At 35.1% G+C, this 22,348-nt stretch overlaps 1 protein-coding gene across 2 annotated transcripts in view; it reads left to right on the top strand.

The window, feature by feature from the left end:
• The window catches only part of LOC148946515 (katanin p80 WD40 repeat-containing subunit B1-like), a 256,838-nt gene that overhangs the window by 91,031 nt on the left and 143,459 nt on the right, over positions 1 to 22,348 (top strand). For both annotated transcript variants that reach the window (XM_089097401.1, XM_089097400.1), the window contains exon 5: positions 20,067 to 20,192. In XM_089097401.1, the coding sequence (XP_088953527.1) occupies positions 20,067 to 20,192 (126 nt within the window). The remainder of the gene's footprint in view (positions 1 to 20,066; positions 20,193 to 22,348) is intronic.

Here is a 22,348-nt window from a genome sequence, read left to right as displayed (position 1 = left end):
TGGCGGCGGGCCGATTTTTCTGATTAAAAATAATAATAAAAAGTTCACTTCAACAAGTACGTTTAACCTTGATTTTATTAACGATTTTAAATGGTTGGCTAAAAACATACAAGAACAATATGACAAAACAGAAATTTGTTGGGCCGTGCGGAAAGTGTGTATGTTCACCGTCGATCAGACCAACTAGAATTCTCATTTTTAGCCACTAGACCCAGGGAAACCTATGTTGTGTTTATGTTTAACATCGCATTGTTCCTATAAAATCCCGTGTTTAGTCATTTCTTTCTTGTTAATGATTTGGGCTAATGTGTGTATAAATTTCAAAGTTTGCAGTCCAAACATCTCCTGTTCATCAAATACATACGAAAAGGAAGTGAAAAAACAAAACAAATAACAACATCGAAAAAACACTGTATACAAATCAGATACCATGGCTTAACAACACCAATAATTTTAAATCAGCGGTTACATCACTTCAGTTACAATTAATGTAACAAAAGTGAGTTTGTTCACTCTGCCTAGAGCCATTGATCTTTTTGCAGTCACTATCAGTCCTGTCGCGCTAAAAAGCCGTTTAGCTGGGGCACATGTGGCCGGTACAGCCAGAACTTGACGAGCGTAAACTGCCACTCGCCGGATCTGATACTAGTATTGGACCTTGGGGTCCCACAGAATGCCGCAAATGGGCTTCTTCTTTGTATCTGCTGGAATAAGTTGTTTTATAAGGGAGAACAAACCTGCACCTTCACCATAGGGCTGCTGTACCCTACACTACAGGAGGAACTAAACTGCACCTTTACCCTCTTTTCTTATCAACACGGAATAACCCTCCGAAATTCTTTTCTGAAAGAAGTGGTCAAGTTATAATGTTTCAAGTCAAAGTTTAAGGCTACTTCAACTTCAGTGTGCTCTGCTAACTGTGCAAAAAAAATGCAATTCATTTCTATAGATATATTTCTATACCAGCTCTAGATAATCTACCAAGCGGGAAACTACCGCAAATCAGCATCAATAAATAAATGAAACCCAAAACGAACAAAAATAACAATAAATAACTGAGTCAAACTCAAAACGAGCAGAAATTAACATAAGTTGGGCTCAAAACCCCCTCTGCCTTCCTAAGTCCAGAACATAATTTTCACTTTACTGAAAAAATATAAATGTTTTTACTTTTATAACTTTAATAAATCAAATAATATTAACATTTTGATTACTAAATATCAGTATATGTCCATTGAACTGACAATGCATATTCATTTGTAGTTTTGTCAGTATAGTACAAATTATGTTCTGGTCTTGGGAAGCCATAGGGGGTTTGATCCCAACTTATATTAATTTCTGCTCGTTTTGAGTTTGAATCGTTTATTTAATGTAATTGCTGTTTGTTTTGGGTTCCATTTATTTATTGATGCTGATTTGTGGTAGTTTCACGCTTTGTAGATTATTTGATTTTAATTTTGCTCATGTTTGGTTTAATGGAGTTCTTTACTTTTCTTTGAAAAAACTTCGTTTTATATTGACATAGTCTTTTCAGAGAAAAAGAAAATAATACTTTAAATCTTTTCTTTTTTTAAGACTTTATAGTTTGGCCTGCTATTTTTTTGCTGGAGAAAAATTTTCAGCAATTTTTAACAACATACACCCTTTGAAAAATCTGGACACAAATAGTACTGTTTAATTTAATTTTCTACCTCCTCTAGTTGACTTGAAATGGAAAACTTGATACCGTTCGTAAAAAAATCTTCGTAAAAAAATTCGTAAAAAAAGTCTTTTCAGGGAAAAAGAAAATCATACTTTAAATCTTTTCATTTTTTTAAGGATTTATAGTTTGGCCTGCTATTTGTAAGCCGGAGAAAAATTTTCAGCAATTTTTAACAGCATAGACCCTTATAAAAATCTGGACACAAATAGTAGTGTTTAATTTAGTTTCATACCTCCTCTAGTTGACCTGAAATGGAAAACTTGATAACATTCGCAAAAAAATTTGTTTACTTTCTTTGATAGCTTGGATACACTTACGCTATTTTGATTTGGTCAAATTTTAAGAGCAGAAGAAGCCCTGAAAGTTTGAACATAATACCCTAAGTCATTCTTGGGATACTGCTGAGATGCCTTATTAGGAATTAGCATAAACACAGTGCATTTTGATTTAATCTTAAGGCAACATTTACTTTTTAAAAATAAAGGCAAATGGGAGGGAGGGCGTGGGCGTGGGAGGGGGATTAGTTTCCCTCCAATCACTTTCGACTATTAAAAAGGACATCAGCCCTTTCTATTTTCAATCAAATGAGCCCTTTTCGAAGTTCCTAAGACAACTCCTTCGATAGGAAGTACCCTGGTCTAAACAACAACAACAACAAAAAAGTGATACATTATACCCACATCGATCTCTACTATAAAAATGTGGAGCCTTCCAATCACTTTCAATTATTAAAAAGGGCACTAGGCTTTTCGATTTCCAAACTAAAGATCCCTTTTTGAGTTTGTACGGCAACGCTTTCCATAAACAACGTATACGCCCCCTGGGAACAAATTACAACCCTTACCTTAAGGGCTGTGAGGGTAGTTGTCATCCTCTAAAACCTAATTTCCCGAACTTTCAACTACGTTAAACAAAATGGCTATCTCAAGATTTTGATTGTTTGTGTTTCGGGAAATGGTGGGGGTGGAAGGGATGTTAGTTACCTTCCAAGCATTTTCGACTATTAAAAAGGGCACACGCCACTCCAATCTCTAATTGAATGAGCCCTTTTCGAAGTTTCTATGACAACTTCTTCGATATTAAGTGCCCTGGTCTAAAGGAAAAAATAATAAATAATGCATTGTGCCAACATCGTTCTTATTTACCTCCAGGGCATAACTACAAAACCCTTGCCCTAGGGGTTGTTGGGGAGTAACCTCCTCAGAAAACATATTTTCTCTCTGGAAATCAGTTACTCTGAACAAAATGGCTATCTTAAAATTTTGATAGGATGTGTTTGGGGAAACGGTGGGCGTAGAAGGGGTGTTAGCTGCCTTCCAATCACTTTCGACTATTAAAAAGGTCACTAGTTATTCCAATTTCCAATCGAATGAACCCTTTTTAAAGTTTCTATGACAACTCCTTCGATACAAATTGCCACATCATGGAAAAAAAACAAAAAAATAAATTATACCTTGTGCCAACATTGTTCTATTCTGAGACCTCGATTGCGCTGCCTAAGACAACATTCTGAATTGCCTCATGCCCTTTTACCTTTCTCTTTTCATCTGAAAAATCAGAAAGAAAAATGAACAGAATTTTAAAGTGGAAGGTAGAATTTTTGTTTCAAGAAAAATTTCTTCTTCTCCTTCCTATAAACCGATATACATGGCAAGCCCCAGATGACAGTATTTATTTTTAAGGAACAGATTATCCGGGATGACGGCTGAAGCCCAGAGGTCAATATCGATAACCAAAAAAGAGAGCAAAAACAAAAAAAACACGGCAGCGTATTAGGGACGCCGCCATCGATCGAATCAGCGGCGGCGTCAGCGCGCTGATGCAAGCGCGGCGGCGCGCCGCCGTTTTGTTTTCGGTGGCGCACCGCCGGCTTTTCGGCGCGGCTTCGGGATCTAGCTTTCAAACTACCTCAGTTTTAGCTTCCAGTTCTTCAGTTTCAGTAACAAAGCTCTTATAAAGCTCTAATAAAGCTCTTTGTCTTTCTCTAAAAAACGTTTTTTTAACGTTTTATTAATTAAATGCTTCTTAAGAACCAAATTAATAGACTGCGGTATATATTATACGCCATATTTAAAACGGAATTTTAACTTTCAGTATAGATTGTCTTAATATTTGATGATAAATTTATAACGGTAAATTCGTTGAGGTAAAATATGTGAATCAGGAATATATATAGCTGTTCAGAAAGCAGCATTAGATGTTAAGGTGTCTGTGTTGAGTTTTTATGGTTTTGGAACTTGTGGACTACGCAACTACTTGGGTGGAAATGACACTATTTGTGAATTATGTGTGACTTAATGCGTTCTGATTTTGGACTTCTATATTTTCCTACCATCGTCGAGGACGTTTAGCTCTTTAGGTTACTTATTGCTGGTAACGTCACCCGCTAAACTGTTTATAGCTTGAACAACAGCTCGGGATGCTCTGGGTCTTCAAATAGTGCCTGCAACCGTTAATATTTTCGCCGTGGGTTCTATTCTGGGGTTGAACCTTGTCACTAGTTTAGGTACTTGTCTATTATTCAGTACACACTCGAGAACTTCGCTAATTGTAAATATCATTGATAACCGGTGTCATAGCTACAAAGACAAATGACGCGTGACAGAATGCATTGGACTTGTATAATTTGGGCTATATATTTGCACATTAGGGGGTGGAGTAAAGTATTTAGACAGCGTGAGGTTAGAAAACAATCTTTACTTCATAATATGCTGAATAATTGTAGCTAACACATTTTGCAAGCAAACTCGCTACACTTTATTCCCTAACCTAACCTAACATATTTAAATTCACTTCTTGAGTGTGAACAATATAGAATAATATAAAATTACCCTAGTTTAATTTTTTAACAATAAAAAGAAAAACAAAAAACAAATGGTAATTAAATTCTGTTTTATGTAACGACGAATAATTTAAAGGTTTGTGTTTAACCGCTAAATTTCTTCAGTTAAATTTTGGGATTTTCGGGTTTCTTCGATTTAAAATTTTAGATGTTCTTCAGGTTTTTTGGTGAACCTTTTTGGAACCTTTTTGGTGAACCTCGGGTTTTTTTGGAAGTTTTGGGGTGAACCTTGTAAGTTTATTTTGAACTGTAAAAAAGAAAGAAAGGAAATTGGTAAGAAGGCTTGAATTCTGTTTTCTTGACGAAACGACGAGTAATTTAAAGGTTTGTGTTTAACCGCTAAATTGTTTCAGTTGGATTCACTCATGTCTACTCGCATGTTTATGTCGTAACGCCCGTTTCCGCTACGTTTCACAATTTAAAGCCATTTTTCCTGTATCACACGGTTTTTTCTCTTGTTTTTTTCACCATTGGTATTATTTACTGTGTAAGTTTGATAGTGTAATCTGAGCCTTCCTGTTTTGTTTTTTCCTTTGTTCAATGAAGTGAAAGTCCGACTTTTGCAAGAACAGCCTATGATATCAAACAGTTCGTGGTAACGAACTGTAAGTAAGGAGCGACCCGGCTCAATGGTAACCGAAACTCTAGAAAACGGGTTATTGATACCAATAGATATATCAAAAGAATCAGATTTCAATGCTGATTTCAAATATATAACTTTCATCAAGTTTAGTGCTACCCATCAAAAGTTACGCGCCTGAGAAAATTTGGCTGATTTTCAAAAAAAGGGGGAAAGACCCCCTAAAAGTTATAGGACCTTAATGAAAATCACACCATCATATTCAGCGTATCAGAGAACCTTACTGGAGAGGTTTCAAGCTCCTATCTACAAAAATTTGGATTTTTGCATTTTTTGCCATAATAAAGATCACGGATGCGTGTTTATTTGTTTGTTTTTTTTTTTTTTTTTTTTTTTTTTTTTACCCGGGGTGTTAGTATACAACCAGTGGTACGATAAAATAGTTGGGGGGCTCATTTGAACCGAAATTAAAAGTTCTAGTGCCCTTTTTAAGTGACCAAAAAAAATGGAGGGCAACTAGGCCCCCTCCCACGCTTATTTTTTTCCCAATGTCACCCGATCAAAATTTTGAGATAGCCATTTTGTTCAGCATGGTCGAAAATATGATAAATATGTCTTTTAGGATGACTTAATCCCCCGAAGTTCCCAGAGGGAGGGCTAAAAGTTATGAATTTTACCCAATGTTAACATTTAGTTTTGTTTTTTGGTAATTATAAAGAAGTTTTCAGGTGGTTTTTTTTTCTGGTAGGGGGAGGTACGGGTGGGTCGGTGGTTATGTTGGAGGATCTGTTCATGAAGGAAGTTTTCATGGGGGAAGGGAAATTGCCATGAAGGGGGCGCCGGACTTGCCAGCATTATTTATTGGATATTGGGAAGTATACAACCATTTTCAGGAAGGATTTTTTCTGGAGGGGGGGGCTAGGGGAGGGGGTTACTCTGGAGAAGAGGTCCGTGGAGGATGTTTCCTGGGGGTAAGGGACAGTTCTATGAAGGGGGCGCCGGATTTCCAAGAATTATTTAAGAAACGATCAGAAATTAAATAAAAAAAACAAGTTTTTTCAACTGAAATGTAAGAAGGAATATTAGAACTTAAAACGAACAGAAATTATAACGCATGTGAGGGGATTCTCACCCAAGTCAATACCTCACTCTTTACGCTAAATTTTTTTTTTAGAGCTTTCAAAAGAGCTATCTCTTCTAATTAAACGGCCTGTGTGATTCAGAGGTTTCTGAATCAAATTTTTTTTCAACTTTTAACGTAAAGAGCGTGGTATTGACTAAGGGGAAAAACCCTTCATATAAGTAATAACATATACGCAATAAAAAAAACAATAAAAAAACAAGCGATACGGCTCAATAGTAATCGAAACTTTTAAAAACGAAATTTTGATGTAAATAAATGTATCAAAAGAATGTGTTTATAATGCTGATTCTAAATATGTACATTTTATTAAGTTTAGTGTTACTCATCACAGGCTAAGAGCCTGAGAAAATTTAACCGATTTTTTACAAAGGGGAGAAACATCCCCTACAAGTAAAAGAATTTTATTGAAAATCACACTGTCAGATTCAGCATATCAGAAAATCCTATTACATAGGTTTCACGCTCATATCTGCAAAAATCTGCAACTTTGTATTTTTTGCCAGAAGAAAAATATACGAATATAGAAGTTAGTTACGTAAGTTATTTTGTAAAGACATCCATTTAGCAAAAGAAAAGTAAAATTTTTAAAAAAATAAAAGCTGCATTAACACTAAAAAACGATCAGAAATTAAATAAAAAAAACAAGTTTTTTAAACTGAAAGTAAGGAGCGACATTAAAACTTAAAACGAACAGAAATTATTCCGTATATGAAAGGGGCTGTCCCCTCCTCAACGCCTCGCTCTTTACGCTAAAGTTTGACTCTGTCTCACAACTTTATTTTTTAAAACAATAAAAAACTTTAGCGTAAAGAGCGAGGCGTTGAGGAGGGACAGCCCTTTCATATACGGAATAATTTCTGTTCGTTTTAAGTTTTAATGTCGCTCCTTACTTTCAGTTTAAAAAACTTGTTTTTTTTATTTAATCTGAATAAAAGCTGGTTTTCGAACTTTTTGACGATTTTGAGTTTTAAAATATCAAGCCAAATTCGCACAGTAATTTTGCGGGATTATTTTTTTCTTGGGGGGGGGGGGGTAGTCAAAGTAGTAAAATCTGTCAAAACAATAAGAAACAAATGAAGTATTTTAGAATTCTTTGACACAAATTGACGAATTGTTCCACAAATTAAAATCGCTTAAAACTCACCAGTTTACGTATTGTTCTTTAAAGTATTAAATGAAAAAAAGTTTTTTTTTCAGAACAAACTGTTCGTGGTAACGAACTGTAAGTAAGGAGCGAATCGACCCAATAGTAACCGAACTCTAAAAAACCGAGTTTTGAAAACAATAGATACATAAAAAGGATTGAATTTTAAGCTGATTTCAAATATACAAGATTCATCAAGTATAATGTTACCCATCAAAGGTTACGAACCTAAGAAAGTTTGCCGGATTTTTCAAATAGGGGGGGGGGTCCCCCAAAAATCAAGAAATCTTATTGAAAATTGCACCATCAGATTCAGCGTATTAAAGAACCCTAATGTAGAGGTTTCAAGCTCCCATCTTTGAAAGAGTTGGATCTAGTATTTTTGCCAGAAGAAAGATCACGGATGCGGGTTTTTTGTATTTTTTTTTCTTTGTTCTTCCCAGGCGGGATCGTATCGAATCAATGATCCTAGAAGATCGGGAGAGGGCTCGTTTGGATTGAAATTAAAAGCTCTAGTGCCCTTTTTAAGTGACCAAAAAATTGGAAGACAACTAAACCCCTGCCTGCGCTCTTTTCCCCTAAAATCGACCGATTAAAATTTTGATATAGCCATTTTGTTCAGTACAGTTGAAAGGTCCAATAACAATGCCATTGGGGATAAACATGACCACCCACAGCCCCTGGAGGAAGGGCTGCAATTTTTGAAATTTGCCCGTTGTTAACATGTAGTATTTTTATTGGGAAGTATACAGACATTTTTCATGGAGGGGGGATTTTCTGAGTATGAATTTTCTAAAGGACAAATTTCCCATTGTTAGGGAAGTTTTTGGGTTAAACTTTCCAGGGAAAATGTTATTTGGGGGAATTTCCAGAATTCGTATACAAAATTCGTTTTATTTGTCTTACTTTCTCGTTAGCATCTGGGGGATTTTTACGGGGGGGGGGGGATTTTCCCCGGAAGAAATTTTCCACGGGAGCAATTTTCCATTTGGGGGGTGATTTCTGGAAAAAAATTATTCAGGGCGGGGGGGTGGGTCCACCATGACTGAAAAACGATCAGAAATTAAATTAAAAGCTAGTTTTTTTTTCAAATGAAAGTATGGTAAGGAGTATTTCTCAGTGGAATCGGTCACAAAAATTTTTTTGTGAGAGGGGGGGAGGGATTCACAGAAAGGATGAAACTGCAAGGCGGTAATTTCCCGGGGGAGTATTTTACGTGGGATAAACTTTCTTGAAGGTTCTTTTTCATAGGGAAGGGAATTTCCCATAGAGGGGGAGGTGGATATCCTTGGATTATTCGAAAAATGATCAGAAATTAAAATTAAAAAAACAGGTTTTTCTACTGAATGTAAGTAGCAAAATTGAAGCTTAAAACGAAAAGAAATTATTCTGTATATGAAAGGGGCTGCTCCCTCCTCAATACCTCCCTCTCCACGCTAAATTCTGACCTTTTGTCTCAATTTTTTAAGAAAAATTCCTTAAAAACAAGGACCGTTTACTTAAAATCAAAACCTATTTTTAAAGTACTAAAAAGAAACTTTAGCGTGTAGAGAGGGATATTGAGGAAAGGGCCCCCTCATATACGGAATAACTTTTGTTCATTTTAAGTTTTAACATTGCTCCTTACTTTCAGTAGAAAAACTTTTTTTGTTTATTTGAAAGTAAAGAGCGACCATGAAGGTCGATCTGTTTGTGTCCCCATATCACTTTGTCATTTTTCCAAAGGGTTCAAGCACATCATGAATATGCTTGAGGTGGGTGGGGAATAGGATGACAATTCTGGAAATGTTGACGTTTTGCGGGGTGGGCACGTACTCACGCCTCTCCTTTCTTAAACATTTTCAAAGAGTAGCACATTGTTACGCCTACTTGAAGCGGCTTTCTGGAATTAAGATTCAATGTTGGAAAAGAACCTCTAAACAGGGGGTTGCAGGGACCAAAGAAATTTATAACTCGGCAAGCCGTTTTAAAAAAATATATTAAACTGGTGAAAAAATCACTTAAAAAGTAATATACTAAAGCTGCTTTTAAGTTTGCCTTTTCATCTAAATTACTTTACTATGTTCTAGCTTTTGAAAGGTTTTCGATACAAAACTTAAAGTTTTCATTTAGTTATTTTTTAACGTAACTGTTGTTGATTGTAACTAGTCCACTGGTAACAAACCACCGGAAATCTACTAAAAAAAAGAGTTAGTGATGAAATTAACTAAAACCGGTAACAATCATTATGTTTGACGACTCTGCTTTCGAATGTTTCAATTAACATTACTGTGAAAGCCACACAAATTTTGAAATTATTAAAATTTTATAAATTTGAAGTCGCTTTTCTGTTTCACGTTTTCGTCTAAATTATAAAATTGCTTTTTAGCTACCGCATTTGAAAGGTTTTCAATGCGAAGCTTAGTTTTCTGTTTAGTTTGTTCTAATGTAACTGTTATTGAACAGATGTAATGCATGTGAAGAATGCGATTAAAGAAAATTTCATCCAGAGAACGAAAAACTCCCTCTAGAAATCGCTACACGAAAAGGCCAGTATCGGTGGTAAAAAAAAAAAAAAATCCAAAAACTGGTGATAAATCATTACGTTATGACAACCCTGGTTTCAAGTGACACAATTAGCATTGTTGTAAAATCTATGCATTTTATTGAAATTCTTTTTACATTTTGATTATGGTTTCGAGTGATTTGGGCAAAAATGGCCCAATAAAAATTGATTGGACATAATGTGCAATCATAATTAAATAAAAAATAATTAATAAAAATTAAATAAAAACATAATTAAATAAAAAATTGATGGATATAATATGTTATCTTCTGCTTAGTTTTACCTATGCTTCGCCAAACTCCTTCTTGTTCAATTGTTATGTATGGTTCTGGGCCTGCTGCCAGTAATGTTTTGGTTTGGGCAAAACCAATATTCATCCTGTTAAATGGCAAATCTATCATGGTTCATTTGGCTAATACACAAAGTGCCCATTGCTCAGATCCGATATGCAGCAAACAAAACGCTTCAACTCGTTTTCTCACGTTCTTTGAACAATATCGGGTTCGTGAGACGATTTGCGACAATTTTTTGTGGTTAAGGATGACTTGGTGGCTTCAACCACGCCTTTTGCACCTCTGACTCTTCATTCTTTGAGTCTGTCTCTACGTCTTTGCCTCTGGTTGTTCATAAAAACTGTAAGGCTCCCAAAATATTCGGTATCCTAAACCTTTATCATAAAGTTTTTTAGTACGAAAAGAGGTTCGTATATTTCGGACGATAGAAGTTGTTTGGTATTCGTCATGAGTTGTCGCAATAGTCTTAAAGAATCGGACATTAATTTTTTTTATTTTGAAAACATGTTTTTGTGTCAGCCCTTGCCATGATTTAATTTACATTTATTTAGTGTGCTTAAAGTTGTTCTTTTTTAGTAAAAAAAAGAAGTTTTTTTTGTCAAAAAAAGGCTCGTATATCTCGGAAGATAGATGTCGTTTGGTATCCGTCATTCATTGTCGTAATTGTGTCTTAAAGATTTGTTTTTGGAAAATCCGTTTTTGTCTCAGCCTTTGCCATGATTTAATTTACATTTATTAAGTGTGTTTAAAGTTTTTCTTTTTTAGTAAAAAAGAAGTTTTTATTTGTCGAAAAGAGGCTCGTATATTTCAGAAGATAGATGCCGTTTGGTATTCCTCATTCATTGCCGTAATAGTGTCTTAAAGAATCGGCCATTAATTTTTTTTTGAAAATCCGTTTTTGTGTCAGCCTTGTCATGATTTAATTGACATTTATTACGTCTTCTTAAAGTTTTCTTTTTTAGTAAAAAAGAAGTTTTTTTTTGTCAAACAGAGGTTCGTATATTTCGGAAGATAGATGTTGTTTGGTATCCCTCATTCGTTGTCGTAATAGTGTCTTTAAGTTTTTGTTTTTGGAGGGGGGGGGGGATCCGTTTTTGTATCAGCCCTTACCAAGATTTAATTGAAATTTATTATGAGTTTTAATTTTTTTTTCTTTTTTAAGCATGGGCAATATTTGTAAACAAGAGTTGAATCTATGTATCGTCTTGCCTTTTGAGATAAAATGTCAGTTTTTAGGATCCTAAAACAGATAAGGCAAACTTGGACGGTTTAAATAATGATTTATTGGTAACATTTACTCGTTATATTTCCAGTTTATTGTAAAATTTTGAAAGGGAACTGAAGTCAATTAGGCATTACGTTAGAACATTTTTTTGCGGAAAATTTTGAGATTTTCCGTGTGGAAAATTAGCGGAACAAATGGAAGGACTGAAATAAAATTGCGGTTGAACATTTGTTTGTATCGCAAAATTTTGCCAAGAACAACATTAAATTTGATGTTTTTGTTCGGTTCATCGTAAAAAATTTGGAAGGTAAAGACGATTTTGACTTTGAAGACTGAATTGTGCTAAAAATGTACTGTATTTTTTAGCAGCAGGTTTTTCTCTTTTGACCTTGCAAATGAATTTTGAAGGCCCTTCCGCTTTGTGGTGCATGTTGTAATTATCAGATGACTGCAAACATTTAATTATCAGACTTACGAGACTCTTCACTTCTCTACTTTCAAAATAATTTCAAAATGGACCCTGTCATCTCTTGAGACGTTGTACGACGTCCATTTTCGTGGAAATATCTAACTGAAAGTGGCTGCAATGTTTCGACAACATATGAAAAAAAGGTGTTCCGTATCTTGCCTCTGGCTCCACCGACGTTGGAAAATCCAATGCCATCTATATCGACGATTCCTGCTCCAGACTAGACATTGGCCTTGAATCCTTACACCTTGATTTTAATCAACTGTAATAGCTAAATGCTGATTTCTCTTACTGAATTGATGGTTACATAAAATTGTCTAAGGTAGTTCAGAAGACTTTATGTGAGATTTTTTTAAGCTGAGATTTAAAAGTCTGGCCTCGTTCAGTAGGAACCTTCTATCGAGCGGTTCAATCTTTATTGTGTGACATTTGCGTCTCGTTCGCAGAAATTATTGGAAAATGAAGCGTATAGTGCTAAAATTGTTAATCCGTATTTCACCCTAGGTTCACCTAGAAAAAATTGCTTTCAGGTAGAATTTGTAAATTGCATCAATGCGCAATTTTAATTGCCTTGGTGTTCGCACAGAAATTTCTCTGTCATGAATGTTGACATTGTTCCTAAAAATCTAGATAACAAATTAAATGGCCTTATGTAGAAAAAATTGCAAAAAAGGCCTAGACGCCCAATACAAGTTGTTTTTATTTTTCTCCTGGATATTATCGGTTGCCTAAGTAACTAATACTGTTAAAGTCAATAACTAAATTTCCGAGACTATTGAATATTTCTGAAATATGAACATCTGCGTGAACCTAGAGTTAGTTGCATTAAAAAAAATATATATATATTTTTTTAAACTGGCAGCTAAGGTTTTTAGGTTTCTAACTCTAGGTTCACTACGGTTTTTAGGCATCTAACTCATAGATATTAGATGCCTAAAATTAGTCATCTAGAGTTAGATGCCTAAAAACCTTAGCTGCCAGTTTAAAAAATAAAAATGACATTTTTTGGTTTTTCACTGCTCTGCAAAATTTATGTTGTGTTACATAATGCCCTTTTGATCATTGCAGCCTAAATTGACGATGCTCAAATAAGATCAGGAAACTTGGATCAGCAAATAAATCTATATATTTTAAATCAAAGGTCTGTGTATGCAAGCTTTGAGTGATGGGGTATGGAGGATTTTGTTTAGAGTAAGCCTGAAGCCTAATCGTTTTGATAGCCTACAATGTTCAAATATTTTTCGGGTAGCTTATAGTAGCTCAACTGCGGTAAATCAAAAGATCTTATGGCAACAGTTTTGATCAAACTGGTACTTGAAGCCCGCCGCTTTAAAGTCAGCCAGCTTGATCTGGCGGTTTCTTGATTTTGCCCCTTCATAGTTAGTCAATAACCATATGCTTCACGCATGATTTTCTAAAATTGCAGAGATCAGGGGTCACTCAAATATGTAAAGGTCAGAATCCTAGGGAGAAGAAAATTTTATTTTTAGAGGGTCTTTTGTGTCTCAAAAGGGTGTTCTATCCAAAATCATCTTAAAGGTGACGCTCTTGAAAGGATCCTTCTAATCAGCTTCTTGACAGGTTACGTAGCGTGCAGAAACCAAAAGTGTCAATTTAAGATAACAAGGTATTTGTAGTTTTTCAGGGAATGAGGAGAAAACCTAGGAAAAAGGATACTTTTTTTTAGTCCAAGAATATGGAAATTGAGGATATTACATGGTGTCAAAGTATTGTATAGGCCTCGCTCGCTCAAATTTTCTCAAAATGGGCACTGGAGAAACAAAAGAGTCGTTAGTACAAGGCGATCTGAGGAAATATTGACCTTGCTTTAAACCTAGTGTCTACACCTTGATCCTGCTACGCAAATAAGCTGTAATAAAGGTATCGAAAGTCGGCCTTCGGTACATTTTCAGTCGCTCTAAGATTCTTCATAGGAAAATAGCTGACAAAGTAGCAGAAAATGCACCTCTTTATTCAAATCTTCTACTAGCCTATACCATTCGATGACACTTTGAGGCTCTAACTGGATACCTATTGTGGGAAAGTCCTTAAGCTGTGAAGATAAGTGGCCCATACGACATTGATATTTGATTTTTCCTGGGTTTTGCCACCTAATGTTTGCCTAATGTCCTAAAAAGGAGCATCTTTCCATAGCCGACAGAGCCCTATGGAACTAGTTGGAAATCTCTAAAAGCTTTAAGGAGTTAAAAGTCATGGAAGAACACTATCGGAATGGAAATGTTCTTCTTTAATCGATAAGGTTTTAAAGATAAGGTTTTAACTTTAGAGATAGCGCAATTTTTTTGCTAGTAATCCTGTCATTCTTGGTCAAGCTCCCCATTTATTTTACTCACATTTGACTTCCTAGGGCCCATGTGGAGGCACCCGTCACTGGCTCTATGGTACTAGCTGCCATTCTTTTGAAATTAGGTGGCTATGGCTTGTACTTAGTTCAAGGGTTAAATATATACAGTGAAACTGCAGTAATAAGAATTTGTATGTTAGGGGGAATTTATAGCTGTTTAATCTGCCTCCGACAATCTGATGTCAAATCCTTAATTGCTTATTCTTCTGTAGCTCATATGTCATTCGTTAGATGAATTCTTCAGTTTAGGAAATTGCCAAATGGCAGAGTATATGCTTTTTAGTATTGTATTGTGCATTTATAAAATCCTAAAAATATGTGTGAATTTTGTTTATAAGAGCCGAATATCCTTAGGGTTTTGGCGATTCACCTTTTCCTCTCTTTGTATGCGGTTATTAATTCCCTGCTAATTTGCATTTATTTTTATTCCTCTATGTAAATATTCTAATTGCTTTACTTCTCTTTGGAAAATGTAATTTGCGGTTAAGTGAGGAAACACATTATTATTTTTTCACATGACTTTTAGGTCATAGCCTTTTGATTTTTACTTAATTATTCAACTCCATTGTTTGTGCTGATAAAGTTCAAGAATTAAATTGGGAACTCACACCTATAAATGCGCTTAATACCGTTATTATTATTGATATTATACTTTATGGCTTTAAATTTACGCCTTTTATATACATTGTTCTTTAGAGTTTTTTCCGTAAACATGGGGAAAGTGGGGCTCTTGAACTATGTTTCATCTAAGTCATTTTATTGAAGCAGAATATTGTTTGGAATGATTGTTTTCGTTCTAAAGACATTATTGTAACTTCGATAAATTGTGAAAAGGGCATTGGAGTCAGTCCACTTTACCACCAACTCCGACTCCTGAAACTTTGAACATGGTGGCTCCGACTCCTAACATTCTCTTGAAAGAAGTATGACCTCCGACTCCAACATTCTTGCTAATTTACTGTAGAAACTGATATTAATGGGAGAAATGCAGAATAGTGATATTGTAGGCTAATTAGTCTGTAATTATCCTAAAGTAGTAATTTTGTTGATTATTGCCCCTTTTTAGTAGTATTTAAGAGCCTTTGGCTTGATTCCAGCCTTTATGTGTTTCCATAGCTCCAACTCAAACTCCAAAGAGTCTTAAATTATTCTTGTTACTCTGACTCTATTCAACAAAAATTTACAGAAACTCCAATTCCTGGCTCCGACTCTACAGCCCTGATTGCGACAGGGGTGCATAAAGGATATCATTCTGGAAGAACCCCAATCCAGTTTGTGCGATTTAAATACAAATTTTCACGACCGTAGCTTATGACTTTGATGCTGAATTAACAATATAGAAGGGGGCAAGTTAGGTGGATTGCATCTTTCGACTCAACTGGCCTCATGGCGTAAACGCCGAAGAAATATGAAATCTTGTGAATTTGTTTCTTAGTGTTTGACCTAGATAGTGCATTATCTTTCTTCCCTCTATGACTGCTAAATATTAGAACTTGCAAAGATCGGATACCATTTTTAGCTTTTGAATCTTTTCAAAATATCTGTAACTATTATACTTAAAAAAAAATGGTGTATCTAGATTTCCACGGTTCCAAAGTGCCAAAACTATTTTTTGTTGTTGTTGCAAACTTTCTTTTGACTATGACAAGACCGTATCCAAGGGGTTGGGTAGGGGTTTGACTCCCGAAATGTTCGTCTGACTCGTAAAAACATAACAAAAATGAATTTAAACAAATTTTAATGTGATTTTGATTTTTTTTTTTGTGACCCCCCCCCCCACAAAAAAAAGAATTCCGGATACGCCTAGACTATAATGTGATGCTCCAACGCATTTGCTCTTATTGCTGACATAAGGATTAGGCCCATCCCTCTATAAAAATATTCAGCTAGCCTACAACTTGTTTTATAGGCAGGAGTCGAGTTGTAAAATTGTCAATACAAAAAAGCCCAGTATTTCGTGTCAATCTAAAATAAGATACAAATTTTGCTTAGAAATCCAAGATTTTTTTTAAGAGTGGCAACAACCAGAAAAACTGCATTTGGGGAAGGGCCCCCTTAGTAATTTTGGCGACTCAGTAAAACAGTTATTTTTAAAATTGTGGTGGCACGACGCGCCATGGTTTTACTGGTTCATTATTGAAATTCAATTAATAAGAAGAACAAATTAACAAGATGATAAATTCGTACGAAACAAAGTGAAAAAAATGCTGAAAAAAAAAAAAAAAAAAAGTCAACCTGCCGGAATATCGTTCTCAGCTGGTAAATGCGGCAGTTTTACCAACAGACTTTTCAAATAACGTGAAAAGACGAATAAAATAAATAACATTATAACATTAATGAAATTAGATGAGAATAATGACGAAATAATGAAATTAGATGACAATAATGACGAAATGTATACACTTACTTGAAAAAGGCAAAATATTCAATCCCATGAAACAAGTCTTTATCAGGAATGCCTATACAAGCTTTTACTTTATTTTGGTCTGGATTAAAATAAAGTCGTCATAAAAATAACAATTGATTCTTAAAATTTGTTGTATCTAATTACTGTTGTAGTGACAAATCTATATAATGTATTCCCAGACTCTAATTTGCTAAGCTAATACGCAGTAAATGTTTGGTTTCAGTCAAATAAAGACGCAGTAAATGTTTGGTTTCAGTCAAATAAAGACGCAGTAAATGTTTGGTTTCAGTCAAATAAAGACGCAGTAAATGTTTGGTTTCAGTTAAATAAATTTAGCTTATTGAGTCAGGAATTAGTATTGCACTGAAAATATTTCGCACTACTGAAGTCTTCAATGCGTTGGAGTTCAGTACATCGTATGAAAAAAAACACTGCTTTCTTGACTCAAACGAGGGACCGCCCATTATCAATTGTCGTGTACATCACGTAGCGTGCCTCATGTGCAGATTATCTAATAACGATAATAATTTATTTTTAATCAATTATAACCAACAAAAAATTAGAGTAAGGAAATGCAAAAAGAAAAGAGACCAAAAAAGTCAACTAGAACAAAAAGATTGGATAAAACCATGAAATGGCTGAAACTTTGAAATAGCAGACCCGGACAGTTGTTCGTGCTGTAGGGCCAGTTTTGCATTAAAATCTTCTATAATTTTTCTGTTCTTATACTAAGGTGGCAGATAAAATAAAAATATCAAATATCGAAAATGCGCTGAGCAGAGTTGCGAAAATGACCTGAAAATTCAAATGAATTTACTGAAAAAAATGTGCATTGTCAGGTTAGTATACATATGCTGATATTTATTCCTTAAAATCTTAATTCATTGTGGTCTTAGTTGGAAAAGTGAAAACATTTAAAATATTTTTTTTCAGTATAGTAGTAATTGCATTTTCGTTTTTAGAAATCTTGTGGTTTAGAACCCTACTCGTATTAATTTCTGCTCGTTTTGAGTTTGACTCTATCATTTATTTTAAGTTCAGTTTTTTTGGGTTTCATTTATTTGTTGATACTGATTTGTTGTAGTTGTACTCGAGGTAAAGTATTTGATTTTATCTTTGTTCATTTTGGTTGAATGGAGTTCTTTACTGTTTTTTATAAACTCATTTTGTTAAAAAGTTTTTTTTTAAATTAATTTCTGTTTGTTTTATTTTGACATAGTCTTTTTCAGGGAGAGATACTGAACCTCTTCTGAAATTAAACAGCCTTCCGTTCCCCAAAAATCTTTAATACCCCCGGGCATAGCTTACAACCCTTGCCTCTAATCTCTGGGTTTTGTTTAGACAACAAAGGCCTTGTTATATGATATTTAGACTATTTTGAATAGAATGGTTATTTCAAAATTTCAATTAGATGTATTTCGGGACAATACGACGTTTGTGTGGGACGGAGGGGGGGGGGCTAGCTGCCCTTAGATCACTTTGAATCTTAAAAAGAACACTAGAACGTCTGATTATAAATCCAATGAGCCCCCTCCGAAGTTTATATGACCACTCTTTCTAGAAAAACCTTATGTCCCCAGGACATAACTTACAACCCCTACCCTGAGGGTTGGGGGTTTTGTTATCCTCAGAGACATAATTTTCAGACCGTTTTGTTACGCTGGACAAAATGGCTATCTCAAAAATTTTTATAGGAAGTGTTTGGGGAAAGGATGGGCGTGGGGGAGCATTTGCCCTTTGATCACTTTATACTAATAAAAAAAAGGCGCTAGTCTTCTCAATTTCCAATCGAATGAGCTCTTTTTGAAACTTCTACGACAAATTTTTCTATAAAAACCTTATATGCCCCAAGGGCATAACTTACGACCCTTGTCAGGAGGGCTCCTGGAGGAGGATTGTCATCCTCAAAGACATAATTACCATACCTGTGAACCACGCTTACTGAAATGGTAAGACCATAATGTTGATTGGAAATATCTAGAAAAATGATGGGCGTGGGGGGGATTCTCCCTCTAATTACTTTCGACTATTATAAAAAGCAATAGCCCTTTCAATTTCCAATCGAATGAGCCTTTTACGACAACGCTTTCTATAAAAAAAACATTATATGCCCCTAGGGCATAAATTACAACCTTTGGCTGTGGGGCTCTGGGGGGGGAGGTTCATCCTCAAAGACCTAATTTCCAGAACTTTCAACTACGTTGAACAAAATGACTATCTCAAAATTTTGATTGGATGTGTTTGGGTAAATGGTGGATTAGTTGCCCTCCAATCACTTTCGACTATTAAAAAGGGCACTAGCCCTTTGAATTTCCAATCAAATTAACCCTTTTTCAAGTTTTGACGACAATGCTTTCAATAAAAGCCTTATATGACCCCAGGGCATAACTTACAACCCTTGGCCTGAGGGCTGTGGAGGGGGGGGGGGGTTGCCATCCTCAAAGACCAAATTTCTAGAACTTTCAACTACGTTGGACAGAATGACTATCTCACGATTTTGATTGGATGTGTTTGGGGAAATGGTGGGCGTAGAAGGGGTGTTAGTTGCTTTCCAATCACTTTCGGCTATTAAAAAAGGCACAAGCCCTTCCAATTTCTAATCACATGAGCCCTTTTTTAAGTTTCTACGACAACTTCTTTTATACGAAGTGCCCTGGTCTAAAACAAAGAAAGGAAAAAAAAACCAAAATAATACATTGTGCCAACATCGTTCTTTACTTAGGCAGCGCTATAACGCTGCCTGTGATTATTTAGAGCAGCAATTCCTAAACTGTGGCTCATAGTCAAGTTTTTTGCGAGGTTGCGAAAAAAGTAGTAAGAATTTTTTTTTTTTTACATATCATAAAATATATATCTATACTCATTTATAGTCATTTAGCTTTATCGCCCTTGCATTGGGCCGCTAACGTTGCTAGGTGTTACTATTCTCTCAGGTTGCTTACAGTCCGTTTCCCGACTTAAAATTTTTCTGACGTCTAGGCTCTTTCCCGAACGACATCTGTTTTTCGCCTGATTTTTCCTCACTGGAAAAAAAGAGAAAACTACTAAAGCTTTGAATAAATATAATTGTTAATTTTTCTAATACTTTTTAATTATTTTTCTTATGTAATTATCATGAAATTTTTGTGTAGGAAATTGTCTAACAAATAATTGTATTTTTATTAAAAATATAAATTTTTCGTAAATGTTACAATTTTTTTCCATACGTTGGATTCGCCAAAAATTTAAACATCTTACCGAAAAACAAAAATGTTGATTTATGAAAAAGAACCCTCCATAGCTCAAAAATACTCAAGTGTCTTGTATATAACAAGAGTTTGTTATGAACCTAACAGTATATATCTTTTTAGCTTTGGGATGTTCGAAGAAAAGGGTGTATTTACAATTATAGAAGTCATAGTCAAGCTGTGAATTCTGTCAAATTTAGTCCTGACGGACAATGGGTTGTCTCTGCAGGAGAAGATTCTGCTGTTAAGGTCTGTTGAGTTAATTAAATGAATTAAGAATTTATTTTCCGTAAAATCGCATTGTTCAGAACGTGAAAAAACTTGTTTACAATGAAGCTAGCTGGCATGCAAAAAAGACAAAAAAATATGTTCCGCAGTACAATCTTTCTGTTCTCGACTGGTTTCTGATCCCAGGATGATGAATCAGGTTGGTTACTCGAGAATTGTTGGAAAGAGAGGTAAATAGAAAATTATTTTTAGATTAATTTTGATCCTTCAGCTCAATACCTTCCTGGAGTTTATGAAACTACTACTACTAACGACTCGTCGCAGCACCAAACCGCAGCTACGCAAGGTCCTCCTCCATCCCAGTCTATTCAAAGCCTTTTTATCCTGTAATATAAAAGAAAGATGTTTCTTCTTTGCGTACTCAGGATTTCCGGTGCTGAAAATTGCTTCTTCTCTCCATTGTACCGTAATTGGGAGATAATGTAAAAATTTGGGATGAATAATAAATTTCAGTATGGTTTGAAGCTTTGGACATCAGTAATAACAAACTACTTGCGTTCTTTTTTCTCTATTTTTAATCCGCCATTTTCTTCTTGTTATTAGTGGTATCGGCATCAATGGGGATGGGGTCAGGGGGGCATTAGTACCTCCTCCAAATTTTTGCTCGGCCGGATTTTCCACCCCCTAAATTTGAAAATATAGTAATTGGTATTTTCATTAGAAAATGGCTTGTTTTTGGTGTTTTCAATTATTGAAAAAAAAAAAAACAATAAAGTTGTCCCCCTTGATTTGAAAAATGTATTTGCCCCTTCCCCCACCCGTATATTTTTAGTAAATTGATGCCACTGATTAGGGGGTCAAAAAACAGCCAAATAAATTTTTTACCGATACTTGTCATAAATAATATTCAAATTAAAGGCAAACCGTAAAATCCATGAGATTTCGGGGAGCCAAACCCCCTAGCCGTATCTCTTCTCCGTACGGTACGTGAATGAGTGAAAGTGGTTTTATATTTTGTTTAAAAGTCATATATAAGATTTTATTTATATATCTATTATTATTTTTTGTATTAATCAGGAAGTAATTAATAATATGAATCATGATGGATAGTTGTGAATAATTGCATGAATAAATATGTTTGAACGATATGATAAATACTTGATAATCCGTCATAATCTCAGCAATGACAAGTGACTGGCTATTTTTGTTTTATTATGGCTGTCTAATTACTCGATTTTTTCAAGCACGAACTTCAGGGGGCTTACGCTTGTCACAGCACTTTTTTTTTACGGAACTTCAGTAGAATTTTTTAGTACTGATTTAGTAAATTTAGAATATTAGTTTTTAGTACTTTTAAAAAAAGCTTCTTGTCATTCTAATTAAACTAACAGTGTTTCCAGAGTCGTTCTAAAAGAATTGGGACAAAATTAAAACTTTAGCGTAAAGAGCGAGGTGTTGATAAGGCGCAACCCCCCCCCCTCATATATGTAATAATTTCTGTTCGTTTTAAGTTTTAATGTTACTCTTTGCTTTCAGTCGAAATTTTTTTTTTCTGATCGTTTTTTAAATAGTGCCAGGGAATCAGGCTATACCTCGACGGATAAATCCCTCCTCTCCTCGGATTTATTCTCTAGACATTCAATTCAGGCGAAAATTTACCCCGGAAAATTACCCTTAACATCTCCACGCGTAAAGTTGAGTCAGCAATGAAAAAGCAAGACATAAGAAGAATTTTGTATAAGAATTCTGGCATGTTCCCCTAGTTTAAAATCTCCCCTGAAAAATTCACCCCCTGGTAGCTTCCCTCCCCGTGGAAAAATATCCCCGTGGAAAATCCCGCCAGCAGAAATTCTCCCCCCCCCCCTCTCCGAAAAATGTATGCATAGTTCCCAATAACAAGTATTATACGTAGACAATGGGCAAATTTTGTAACTTAGACCTTTTCTCACGGGTTGGGGGGGGGGGGTCGTGATATCTCCAAAGGTATAGTTTTACTGATATATGTTAGATAGGCTGTGAAGTAATAATTTTGTCGTTTTAAGCTTCAACTTCGCTCTTTACTTCCCATAGAAAAACTCCGTTTTTTTAAAATTAATTTGTAGTAGTAGGGGGTGCCAAATAAAAAAAGAAACTTGGATTAAAAATAAGCTAAAACATGGGACACGAACAGGGCCATA

This window comes from Artemia sp. Qi Xiang Cuo, chromosome 11, assembly GCF_049724085.1.
Source record: "Artemia sp. Qi Xiang Cuo chromosome 11, ASM4972408v1, whole genome shotgun sequence".
NCBI lineage: Eukaryota > Metazoa > Arthropoda > Branchiopoda > Anostraca > Artemiidae > Artemia > Artemia sp. Qi Xiang Cuo.
The sequence above is the reverse complement of the archived record's forward strand: the minus strand, read 5'-3'. Positions and strand labels throughout refer to the sequence as shown.